Source organism: Bos grunniens, chromosome 5 (genome assembly GCF_055505025.1).
Source record: "Bos grunniens cultivar Pamir isolate PY7600 chromosome 5, Bosgru_T2T1.0, whole genome shotgun sequence".
In the NCBI taxonomy this organism is placed as follows: domain Eukaryota; kingdom Metazoa; phylum Chordata; class Mammalia; order Artiodactyla; family Bovidae; genus Bos; species Bos grunniens.
The window spans coordinates 115,972,929-115,986,476 of record NC_141169.1 but is presented as its reverse complement, the minus strand read 5'-3'; the positions used below and the strand labels follow the sequence as shown (position 1 = coordinate 115,986,476).

The 13,548-nt window shown below is 47.9% G+C and overlaps 1 protein-coding gene across 2 annotated transcripts in view; it reads right to left on the bottom strand.

Moving 5' to 3' along the window:
* Window positions 1–311: 311 nt before the first annotated feature.
* Window positions 312–13,548, bottom strand: part of LOC147373221 (1-acylglycerol-3-phosphate O-acyltransferase PNPLA3-like) — a 33,840-nt gene continuing 20,603 nt past the window's right edge. For both annotated transcript variants that reach the window (XM_086403197.1, XM_086403198.1), the window contains one exon: window positions 312–12,331. In XM_086403197.1, coding sequence (XP_086259323.1) covers window positions 12,325–12,331 — 7 coding nt within the window. In that variant the 3' untranslated portion in view covers window positions 312–12,324. The remainder of the gene's footprint in view (window positions 12,332–13,548) is intronic.

Below are 13,548 nucleotides of genomic sequence, written 5' to 3'. Positions count from 1 at the left end.
TGCACTGCAGCCTACCAGGCTCATCCGTCCATGGGATTTTCCAGGCAAGAGCGCTGGAGTGGGGTGCCATTGCCTTCTCCATTGACAAGCTATTTACATTTAGTAAATTCCCTTAGAAATACACCCCAGAAAGCCTTCCTCTTCCTCTCTAAAGGTAACGGTAGTGCAACAAAATCAGTAACAATTTTAGAAAGATGAAACAGATAACTTCAGTAATTCGCAAGTTAATATATGCCCGAAATCAAGGAAACAAGTCATGTTTATCCTAAGGATAATAAACTTATTGTTTGGAAAATAATATCATAAACACATAACCTCTGGATATGCTTTATTATGCCACAAATTTCCAGGAAATATAAGATATATTTCTGAATGGGACTAATACTTTCACAAATACTAACACTTTATTGACAACAGTCAAGTATTTTAAGATAGTGTACATTTAAGTAACCTTTTAAAAATCTCGATGCTTTCTATAAAATTTAAAGGGACCTGTAGCAGATCCTACTTTGCTTTTCAATATTCGGTGTCAAACCTGTATGTGATATAAATGCACATTTTAAGGACGGAAGGGAAGACAGCACGTGACCTGCTCTGCCAAAGTGGTCAGGCTCCGTCCTGCATCCGTACTACGTGCCACCATGTAAGAGTTCATTATTGGAGACGCGCCTGGAAAACTGAAATAAAGGGGAAATTGTAACACGGCTGGGTCTTTAAAAGCATTAGCACCTGCTATAAATTTAAAGAGGGAGATGAGATATTTCTTTACTTCCCAATGGATTAAACAGAAAATTCAAAATACTTCTCTTATTTGGAGAATGAGTACACAAATATATTTTAAGGCCGGATACTGACACCATTTTCACAATATCCAGACTACGGATGGGAAACAAGGCAATGCTGATATTTCTGCCACACATCCAAGGGTAAAGAAAGGGAGATGAGGACTTCACAGCCTAAGCCAGTGACTGAGCCTGGCATGCCACGTTGACAAGAGGGCGGCAAACCACTACTCCCACGCTGGGAATATTCTCCAAAAGGAGGCCCTTATGCAGTAAGTCTACAACTATATCAACTTTGGTAATCTATCATTGAACTTTTGGGTAAATATATATCCTTGGACATATGAGAAGTTTTCCAGAGCCAAAGTCCATTATTAAATAAACTAAAGCGTGAAATAATGCTGATACCTAAAATTCTGTTCATTTCAGTGATTCCAATGGAAGTTATGGGAGGCAAGAGGCAGGAGGAGCTGTTTCCAAACCGAAATGATGATCCGAATCACCACGTCTTGAGCTTATTCTACCCAAGGTCTCAAACCTACCAGGAAGTGGTAACCCAGGAACTCCTTTTAAGCAATCCCGCTGTGTGAGGGGAGGCAGTTTTTGTTTTGCGGGGTTTTTGTTGGCCACACTGCAAGGCTTGCAGAGTATTAGTTCCTCAAGCAGGGATTGAACCCTTGCACCCTGCAGAGATGGCACATAGTGTTAACCTATGTTAACACTTTGTGGGAATTCCTGACGCTAAGCTGTTTTATGGGCTTCCCTGGTGGCTCAGACGGTAAGGAATCTGCCTGCCAAGGAGGGAAACCTGCGTTTGATCCCTGGATCAGGAAGATCCCCTGGAGAAGGGAATGGCTACCCACTCCAGTGTTCTTGCCTGGAGAATGCTATGGTCAGAGGAGCCTGGTGGGTTACATTCCATGGGGTTGCAAAGAGTCAGACACAATGGAGGGAATAACACTTTCATGCTGTTTTTCCCCACCAAGCTTCTGACATCAATTATGTTGACAACTTTTCCAACACCACTTCAACAACTCTCAGAAGCACCAGCTGGGTGTCCAACATTGCGTTCAGTTCTGACGCTTGTTACCCAGAGTTAACACGGTCTCCATGGGTGAAGGGCTCACTCCACAAGACTGGTCCCACTCCAGATGCCACTGGCACATCGGGTCCCCGGAGTCCCACCACTCCCCGTTATGACTTGCTAGAACTGCTCCCGGAACAAGAATCTGACTGCCAGTCAAAGCATTTAGGAATGACCAGGTCAAAGCTCTGTCTGGTAGTCTGGGGCCAAGTAAGGTACATGGCGAACAGTAGTGTTACCCAGAAATAGCAAGTGTCCACTCCCTGCTGAACTTCATGTCCTAAATATCATGGTATCCTGATCAAATGTGGGCTGTTTTGGCAGTCGCTGTACCGAAAGACTCGGAGAAGGCAATGGCACCCCACTCCAGTACTCGTGCCTGGAAAATCCCATGGACGGAGGAGCCTGGTGGGCTGCAGTCCATGGGGTCGCTGAGGGTTGGACACGCCTGAGTGACTTCACTTTCACTTTCACTTTCATGCATTGGAGAAGAAATGGCAACCCACTCCAGTGTTCTTGCCTGGAGAATCCCAGGGACGGGGGAGCCTCGTTGGCTGCCATCGATGGGGTCGCACAGGGTCGGACACGACTGAAGCGACTTAGCAGCAGCTGCAGCAGTACCCAAAGACTGAGGAACACTTTGTGGTATTAAGAAACACCTGTTGCTATTAAGCTGGTTAGTTCACTGGCCTGACTCTAAGGCATGAAACCTGTTACTCTTTACTTTGGCAGCTAGGTGAGAGTGGGCCAGTAGAGTTGCCAATAGTTTTATCTTGATAAAAGCATTGACTAAGGTTTCAACTTTCAGCCATATTAAATAGATTTAAAACCTTTAGATCTTTTTCACACACACATATATAAAAAGTCCAACTCAGCTCACTTTGCCAGGGACTTCCCTGCTTTGGGCACTTGAAAGTCCTACATCCTGGGAAAACTTTTGGTCCCAGACCCACTGGGATATGGGTCAAACCCATGCCACTTGCAAATGTCGGGGTAGGTCTGCCTGGCCTATAAATCTTCAGGAGGAACAGTCCTAGGATTGTTCATCTTATTGGGCAGGAAACAGCCTCACCGCTGGCTAGGAGACAAGTGAGAAAGTCACAGAGGAGAGACCAGCTCAGAAAGGAAAGAAACACTCAGCCATCCTCACTGTTGATGGTTCTGTATTCACAAACTCGCCTAGAACTCACTGGAGCATATTTATAAATCCAGATTAATGCAAACAGCTCTGTTTTGGGCCATTCATGGGTATCTGCAGAGCGGCCAAAACGTTCAAGTTGCCCCATACCTGCCGTTCCCAGCTGTGGCCGAACTGCTGTGCCTGCCTGTCTCAGTCCCTGCTATAAACAAGGGTCCTTTCTGTCATCGGTTTACTTCTTTGTTTCACATTGTGGTGCCCTTTGCTGGCGATTTTCCAGCTTAAAATGGTCCCCAGGCATAGAGCTGAGGGCCCCCTGGCACGGCCAAGCTCAAGAAGGCTGTGCCGGCCTCACTGTGGAGACGATGGCGTGTCAGTGAGCTTAGGAACGGCACCAGTGGCAGTTCCACATCCGTGAGTCATGTGTGCGTCACATGAGGCGTCTTTACACAGAAGCGCCCATCACACAAGGCTGCGTTTTTTCTAAGTATTTACTGATTCATCTTGCAGCCCCTGGTCTTCAATGCAGCATCAAAGGGATCTTAGGTGCAGTGTGCGAACGCTTAGTTGAGGCACGTGAGGCACGTTGAGGCACTTGAACTCTCAGTTGTATTAACAGCCTGTGGGATTTAGTTCCCTGAGGAGGGATCAAACCTCAGCGCCCTGCATGGGGAGGGCAGCGTCTTAGCCACGGGATCATCAGGAAGACCTTCTTTTTTATTCCAATCCTGGTAAAATATGCAGAATGTAAAATTTCCAATTTTAACCAATTTTAAGATCCAATCAGTCAATCCTAAAGGAAATCAGTCCTGAATATTCATTGGACGGACTGATGTTGAAGCTGAAACTCCAATACTTTGGCCACCTGAGGCAAAGAACTGACTCATTGGAAAAGACCCTGATGGTAGGAAAGACTGAAGGCAAGCAGAGAAGGGGATGACAGAGGATGAGATGGTTGGATGGCATCACCGACTCAATGGACATGGGTTTGAGAAAACTCCGGGACTCGGTGATCGACAGGGAGGCCTGGCATGCTGCAGTCCATGGGGTCACAAAGAGTCGGGCCCGACTCAGTGATTGGACTGAACAGCACTAAAGTGTATTTGACTTTCTCTGGTTCTAAGTTGGAAGCAAGACAAAAACTGGGGAAGCTGTCGGTGATCAGGGCTTCCCTGGTGGCTCAGACGGCAAAGACTCTGCCCACAGATCCTGGTCTTGTGAGGATGGCTGTCACCGGGTTATTGTTTGGCTTCCTGGACCGGTTGCTAGAGATAGTGATCTGACCGCCTACAAGTCTGACTCCCCTTGTGGCGGGTGTCCGGGGCCAGTTACTTCAGATGCTGGGTTGGTTTCCTTGGCTGGTTGCTACATATGTCAGAATTCTCTTTTGATGCGTGGTCTGGCTATTGTATGTTCCTATATTTAGTCTCCAGTGGGGGAAGGCAGACAGAAACTTTGCTTATGCAAGACACGGAACCAGCCTAAATATCCATCAACAGATGAATGCATACACATGTGGTGTATATATACGCAATGGAATATCACTCAGCCATTAGAAAAGAGTGAAACAATGCCATGTGCAGCAACACGGATGCACCTAGAGATTATCACACCAAGTGAAGACAAAGGAAGACAAATCCCATATGATCTGACTTATACACGGAATCGAAAATATGATGCAAATGAACTTGTATACAAAACAGAAACAGACTCCCAGACACAGAAGACAGACTTATGGTCACCAAAGAGGCGAGGGGGTGTGAGAGCGATAAATTAAGAGTTTGGGGTTCTTGCTGTTGTTGTTCAGGCACTAAGTTGCGTCTGACTCTTTGTGACCCCATAAATTATAGCCATAAATTATAAAAAGTAGCAAGGAGAGATAAGAAAGCCTTCCTCGGCGATCAATGCAAAGAAATAGAGGAAAACAATAGAATGGGAAAGACCAAAGGTTTCTTCAAGGAAATTAGAGATACCAAGGGAACATTTCATGCAAAGATGGGCTCAATAAAGGGCAGAAATGGTACGGACCTAACAGAAGCAGAAGATATTAAGAGAGGTGGCAAGAATACACAGAAGAACTGTACAAAAAAGATCTTCACAATCCAGATAACCATGATGGTGTGATCATTCACCTAGAGCCAGACATCCTGAAATGTGAAGTCAAGTGGGCCTTAGAAAGCATCACTATGAACAAAGCTAGTGGAGGTGATGAAATTCCAGTTGAGCTATGTCAAATCCTGAAAGATGATGCTGTGAAAGTGCTGCACTCAATATACCAGCAAATTTGGAAAACTCAGCAGTGGCCACAGGACTGGAAAAGGTCAGTTTTCATTCCAATCCCTAAGAAAGGCAATGCCAAAGAATGCTTAAACTACCGCACAATTGCACTCATCTGACACGCTAGTTAAGTAATGCTCAAAATTCTCCAAGCCAGACTTCAGCAATATGTGAACCGTGAACTTCCTGATGTTCAAGCTGGTTTTAGAAAAGGCAGAGGAACCAGAGATCAAATTGCCAACATCCACTGGATCATCGAAAAAGCAAGAGAGTTCCAGAAAAACATTTATTTCTGCTTTATTGACTACGCCAAAGCCTTTGACTGTGTGGATCACAACAAACTGTGGAAAATTCTGAAAGAGATGGGAATACCAGACCACCTGACCTGCCTCTTGAGAAACCTACATGCAGGTCAGGAAGCGACAGTTAGAACTGGACATGGAACAACAGACTGGTTCCAAATAGGAAAAGGAGTACGTCAAGGCTGTATATTGTCATCCTGCTTATTTAACTTATATGCAGAGTACATCATGAGAAATGCTGGGCTAGAGGAAGCACAGGCTAGAATCAAGATTGCCGGGAGAAATATCAATAACCTCAGATATGCAGATGACACGACCCTTATGGCAGAAAGTGAAGAAGAACTAAAGAGCCTCTTGATGAAAGTGAAAGAAGAGAGTGGAAACGTTGGCTTAAAGCTCAACATTCAGAAAACGAAGATCATGGCATCCGGTCTCATCACTTCATGGCAAATAGGTGAGGAAACAGTGGAAACAGTGGCTGCCTTTATTTTTCTGGGCTCCAAAATCACTGCAGATGGTGATTGCAGCCATGAAATTAAAAGATGCTTACTCCTTGGAAGGAAAGTTATGGCCAACCTAGACAGCATATTAAAAAGCACAGACATTACTTTGCCAACAGAGGTCCATCTAGTCAAGGCTATGGTTTTTCCACTGGTCATGTATGGATGTGAGAGCTGGACTATAAAGAAAGCTGAGCACTGAAAAATTGATGCTTTTGAACTGTGGTGTTGGAGAAGACTTTTGAGAGCCCCTTGGACTGCAAGGAAATCCAACCAGTCCATCCTAAAGGAGAACAGTCCTGGGTGTTCTTTGGAAGGACTGATGCTAAAGCTGAAACTCCAATACCTTGGCCACCTGATACAGGAGGGCGGTGTTAGGGCTCTCCCCTGAACCAGAGACTGGAGAGTCCTCAGTGAGCGAGGCCTCCCCAGGGGTGGCTGGATGCTTTCCGCAGAGCAGCATGTCCAGGCCCTGGGGAAGAGCTGGGTTCCCAGGGTGAAATCGGGGAGTCTGGGGTCCCAGAGGAAGGAGGGTCTGGGCCTCAGTGTTCAGGACAGAGCACGCGAAGGCCGCCTGGCCTGGCGTGGCCCATCTGGGGCAGCGGACCCGTGAACCTGCTTAGGGATCGGGTGGGGGGTCCCAGAAGAGATTAAAGGAGCTTGGCCATGAGGCAAGGAAAGCAGCACAGCGCGAAGGATGCAGAGACACGGGGAAGCAGTTGAACAATCACATTTGTTATGAATTATATCCTGATGAACGCAGAAATTTAATATAAAATGTAATTACAGGGAACGGCATCATGGTAACCACCGTCGGTAACCGGGCAAACAGTCTTTCAGTCTCCACTCTACACACACATTTTATTTCCTTAGCAAGACTGGGCTCATGCTTCTCAGCAGGCTCTGCTATCTGTTAACCAAACAGACGGTTGCTCCCTGGCATGAATCACACTGCACACCAATGATTCCTGATACTGGAGCATCCCCGCGTACCGAGCGGATCATCAATATTTGACAAGGTGGGAGAAACTTGAGAATGTTTTACACGCTGATGAGAAACCCGCAGTGCTGGAGAGGTGAGGGCCTGGGGGGCGGTGAGGATGTCGGGGGGTGGCCTGGGGTCAGCCAATGAGGAGGAGACAAGGCACCAGTGAGGCGGAACCCGGGATATTCCTAAGAAACAGTAATACACTTCCTCGTCTTAGTGCACGTTTGAAACGAATTAATAAAACACATGCTGATGGTAAGAAGATGGAATAATCACAGACAGTAAGAAAATAAGTCCCATGTAATCCTATCTTAACACATCTTTTTCCCTACGATGACGTCAGACCCAGTGCAGAGAATACTATCTAAATGGAAGTGTCTTGGTTATTGTAAAATGCTGCTAAGGTGGGGTTGCATGTGTTTAGATCCGGGCCATGGTTCTGGGAGAGAAAGCCACTGGGACCCCGAGCACCGGGCTCAGGGAAGGTGTGAGGGTGTCACCAGGAGTCCAGGTCAGCTCAGCAAGGGGACAGTGCTTTGACTTGGGGCCCAGGTGGCCAGAGAGCCCACCACTCAGCCTTCCTCACTCGGGAAGTGAGGGTTACCAGCACAGGAGACCTCAGAAACGTGAGGAGCCAGCCAGGAGCCCCCACAGGGCACTTCCCTGCACTGCGAGCCGACCCTGTGTTTTCACAGGCAGCCCCTGCCTGCTGTCCTCACAGTGCGGTGCTCTGTCTGGCCCTGCTGGTTCTTCGGCTCCAGGACACCTACACGATGTGGGTGACAGCTGCGATTTTTCACGCCCACAAGTAGGATTTGAGCTGATTGTTCCTTTCCTTTTTGGTATCCTCAAATGCATAAATAAGCAAAACACACGCCACATTGCTCCTTGGGTCATATTACACGGGGCAGTGGGCCCATGTAATCTGTGCCTGCCAACAGATTACCACCCTGGAGAGACGGTGCGTGCCTGCCTCCTGCTCGTCTCCATTAGAGCTCTGGCGGGGGGAGGGGGAGGCAGGTGCCAGGGTGAGTGTCTTATGTGCTGGATTTTTATTTTCAAGGCTTCTTCTCTGAATATTTTATTGATTCTCATAATAGATAATTCAACAGATTTTAAGAATCCTTTATGTTCAATATCAGTTCAGTTCAGTTCAGTCCAGTCGCTCAGTCGTGTCTGACTCTTTGTGACCACATGAACCGCTGCACGCCAGGCCTCTCTGTCCATTACCAACTCCCAGAGTCCACCCAAACCCATGTCCATTGAGTCAGTGATGCCATCCAACCATCTCATCCTCTGTCATCCACTTCTCCTGCCCTCAATTGTTCCCAGCATCAGGGTGTTTTCAAATCAGCTCTTCACATCAGGTGGCCAAAGTATTGGAGTTTCAGCTTCAACATCAGTCCTTCCAATGAAAATTCAGGACTCATCTCCTTGCAGTCCAAGGGACTCTCAAGAGTCTTCTCCCACACCACAGTTCAAAACCATCAATTCTTCTGCGCTCAGCTTTCCTTACATTCCAACTCTCACATCCACACATGACCACTGGAAAAACCATAGCCTTGACTAGACGAACCTTTGTTGGCAAAGTAATGTCTCTACTTTTTAATACCCTGTCTAGGTTGGTCATAACTTTCCTTCCCAGGAGTAAGCAAGTTTTGATTTCATGGCTGCAATCACCATCTGCAGTGATTTGGGAGCCCAGAAAAATAAAGGCAGTGACTGTTTCTACTGTTTCCCCATCTATTTGCCATGAAGTGACGGGACCGGATGCCATTTTCTTCGTTTTTTGAATGTTGAGCTTTAAGCCAACCTTTCCACTCTCCTCTTTCACTTTCATCAAGAGGCTCTTTAGTTCTTCTTCACTTTCTGCCATAAGGGTGGTATCACCTGCATATCTGAGGTTATTGATATTTCTCCTGGCAATCTTGAGTCCTGCTTGTGCTTCATCGTGCCCAGGGTTTCTCATGATACACTCTGCATATAAGTTAAATAAGTAGGGTGACAACATACAGCCTTGACGAACTCCTTTTCCTATTTGGAACCAGTCTGTTGTTCCATGTCCAGTTCTAACTGTTGCTTCCTGACCTGCATACAGATTTCTCAAGAGGCAGGTCAGGTGGTCTGGTATTCCCATCTCTTTCAGAATTTTCCACAGTTCGTTGTGATCCACACAGTCAACGGCTTTGGCGTAGTCAAGAAAGCAGAAATAGATGTTTTTCTGAAACTGTCTTGCTTTTTTGATGATCCAGCGGATGTTGGCAATTTGATCTCTGGTTCCTCTGCCTTTTCTAAAACCAGCTTGAACATCAGGAAGTTCATGGTTCACATATTGCTGAAGCCTGGCTTGGAGAATTTTGAGCATTACTTTACTAGCATGTGAGATGAGTGCAATTGTGCGGTAGTTTGAGCATTCTTTGGCATTGCCTTTCTTTGGGATTGGAATGAAAATTACCTTTTCCAGTCCTGTGGCCACTGCTGAGTTTTCCAAATTTGCTGGTATATCGAGTGCAGCACTTTCACAGCATCATCTTTCAGGATTTGAAATAGCTCCACTGGAATTCCATCACCTCCACAAGCTTTTTTCTTAGCGATGCTTCCTAAGGCCCACTTGACTTCACATTCCAGGATGTCTGGCTCTAGGTGAATGATCACACCATCGTGATTTATCTGGGTCATGAAGATCTTTTTTGTACAGTTCTTCTGTGTATTCTTGCCACCTCTCTTAATATCTTCTGCTTCTGTTAGGTCCATACCATTTCTGTCCTTTATCGAGTCCATCTTTGCATGAAATATTCCCTTGGTATCTCTGATTTTCTTGAAGAGATCTCGTCTTTCCTATTCTGTTGTTTTCCTCTATTTCTTTGCATGTTCGCTGAGGAAGGCTTTCTTATCTGTCCTTGCTATTCTTTGGAACTCTGTATTCAAATGGCTATATCTTTCCTTTTCTCCTCTGCTTTTCACTTCCCTTCTTTTCACAGCTATTTATAAGGTCTCCTCAGACAGCCATTTTGCTTTTTTGTATTTTTCTTGGGGATGGTCTTGATCCCTGTCTCCTGCACAATGTCATGAACCTCCATCCATAGTTCATCAGGCACTCTATCAGATCTAGGCCCTTAAATCTATTTCTCACTTCCACTGTATAATCATAAGGGACTGATTTAGGTCATACCTGAATGGTCTAGTCGTCTTCTCCACTTTCTTCCATTTCAGTCTGAATTTGGCAATAAGGAGTTCAAGATCTGAGCCACAGTCAGCTCCTGGTCTTGCTTTCGCTGACTGTATAGAGCTTCTCCATCTTTGGCGGCAAAGAATAGAATCAATCTGATTTCGCTGTTGACCATCTGGTGATGTCTATGTGTAGAGTCTTCTCTTGTGTTGTTGGAAGAGGGTGTTTGCTATGACCAGTGCGTTCTCTTGGCAAAACTCTATTAGCCTTTGGCCTGCTTCATTCTGGACTCCAAGGCCAAATTTGCCTGTTACTCCAGGTGTTTCTTGACTTCCTACTTTTGCATTCCAGTCCCCTATAAGGAAAAGGACATCTGTTTTGGGTGTTAGTTCTAAAAGGTCTTGTAAGTCTTCATAGAACCGTTCAACTTCAGCTTCTTCAGCGTTACTGGTTGGGGCATAGACTTGGATTCCTGTGATATTGAATGGTTTGCCTTGGAAAGGAACAGAGATCATTCTGTCGTTTCTGAGATTGCATCCAAGTACTGCATTTTGGACTCTTTTGTTGACCATGATGGCCACTCCATTTTTTCTGAGGGAATCCTGCCCACAGGAGTAGATATAATGGTCACCGGAGTTAAATTCACCCATTCCAGTCCATTTTAGTTCGCTGATTCCTAGAATGTCGACATTCACTCGTCATCTCCTGTTTGACCACTTCCAATTTGCTTTGATTCATGGACCTAACATTCCAGGTTCCTATGCAATATTGCTCTTTCCAGCATCGAAAATTGCTTCTATCACCAGTTCCATCCAGAACTGGGTGTTGTTTTTGCTTTGGCCCCATCCCTTCATTCTTTCTGGAGTTATTTCTCCACTGATCTCCAGTAGCATATCGGCCACCTACCAGTCTGGGGGGTTCATCTTTCAGTGTCCTATCTTTTTGGCTTTTCATGCTGTTCATGGGGTTCTCAAGGCAAGAAGACTGAAGTGGTTTGCCATTCCCTTCTCCAGTGGACCACACTCCATCAGCCCTTTCCAGCATGACCCGTCTGTCCTGGGTGGCCCCACACGGCACGGCTTAGTTTCATGGAGTTAGACAAGGCTGTGGTCCGTGTGATCAGATTGGCCTGTTGTCTGTGATTGTGGTTTCCATCTGTCTGCCCTCTGATGCCCTCTCTCAGTGCCTGCTGAAAGTTATGTTTAATATAACGCCACCAAATATTTAGGATAGGGAAGTACTATTGCCTGGAAAATCCCATGGACGGAGGAGCCTGGTAGGCTGCAGTCCATGGGGTCGCTAAGAGTCGGGCATGACTGAGCAACTTCTTTCATTTTTACTTTCATGCATTGGAGAAGGAAATGGCAACCCACTCCAGTATTCTTGCCTGGAGAATCCCAGGGACAGAGGAGCCTAATGGGCTGCCGTCTATGGGGTCACACAGAGTCGGACACGACTGAAGCGACTTAGCAGCAGCAGCAGCAGCAGCAGCAGCAGCAGCAAGATGTACCAGAGCACACGTACGTTACCACCTCGTAATGCCCCCCGAAACCAGGGGTGTCCTTGGGAGGATGGCACCCCACCTCGCCCGACACAGGTTGCTTTCTGTACGGAGAGATGGGACCACAGCCCTTCCCCTCAACCCCCGAGACTGCACAAAGGGTAGCCCAGCGCCCCCCGGTAAGGAAACCCGATCCAAACACCAGTCACCCTAGGAACGTGCCCTGGGACAGCCGAGTGGGTGACGAGTCAGCCACAGATGCCCCCACGCCGGGCTCCCTCGTGGAGTTTCCCAACCGAGCCAACGATACTTAGAGACTCATATCCTGGATATGCTTGAGCTCTGCACCCACCGCGCACACCAAGAGTAGCTTCCTAGCTTTTTGTTAGACAGAAAGATTGCCTTTGGTTTCAGGACACTACAAACTCAGCACACAGGTCATTCTGCGGACATCATAGTTGTCAGCTCTAGCCTCTGCGGGACGTCCACTGGGTGGGTGTCCGGATCCTAGTAGGAGCAGAGAGCCCAGCGACGCCCACAGTGTCCTGGTTGTGGAGGAAGGCCGTTGGCCGCTTGCTGGGATTTAGGATCTGAAACAAACAAAGAATTCTGACTCAGCCGCCGACCTGCTGCTCTGGTCTGCAGTGTCTGTGGGGATGCGGGAGGGGGGACATTGTCACACGGTCTGGGGTGTGCAGGGTGGCCCAGCCCAAGTTCACCACCTCCTCGGATCCCCCATCCCCGTGCTGGGCTGACATCACTATCCCAGGCCTCCAAACCTGTGGCCCTCCCAGCCACCTGGACACCTCCCACTGGACGTGCACAGGCCCGGAGGAGCCCATCGGTCACCTCCAGGCATACCAGCTCACCCGCCAGGGTGGCCCTCTGCAGCCACACCACCATCCCCCCCACCCCTGCTCCTGCCTGCCGACCAGCCTGGAGCTCAGCAGCGCCTCCCAGCTGCTATCATCCTTCTGACTGGAGCCTATGAACAGCACTCAGCCCTGCAGTTTCTCTGGAGAGCAAGCCCTTCCCCTCGATGGGCCAGTTCTGCCCTCTCTGGGGATCCGGCCTCTGCAAGCCCACTGCTGTCATTTCCCAGCACAAGCCAGACCCCTCCATCCCTACTTTAAACCTTCCATGTCTGTTAATAGAAACACTGGAGGGCTCGTCTCCCAGCCACCTGCCACGTGTCAGGACTGAGCTGGGGACTCACAAAGCCTCACAGACACCTAATGGGGTGAGGAGGCTCACCCCCGGGGAACGGGGGAGGAAGCCAAGGTCCGAGACTTTCAGGACAAAAGTCCCAGAATCATTGCTGGGACCAGGTCCTTCTTGCTCCTCATTAGCTTTCAGAATTCAGGAAGTGGTGGCAGCAGTACCCGGGCCATGTTAACAGTGTGGACGGCCGGGTTCCAGCCCAAGAGACCAGGATTCAGGGGGTCTAAGGTGAGACAGGAATTTCCATTAACAGATGCGCACACATTCACACACACATTCACACACAGACACACACGCAGACACACACACAGAGGGGCCCTGACCCTCTCTCCCTGCCTCACCCCCTGCCTGTGCTACCGGTACCCAGAGCCACTCCCTTTAGGCAAACCAATGCTACCTGTCCACTGGCCCTGCTCCTGCTCCATCAGCCAGCTCCCCCCTCCTCTGCCCTCAAAATGGGCTCAGTGGGGGACTTCCCTGGCTGTCCAGTGGCTAAGACTCCGTGATCCCACTGCAGGGGGCCGGAGTTCGATCCCTGGTCAGGGAAGTAGAGCCCACACGCCACAACTCAAGATCCCACATGCTG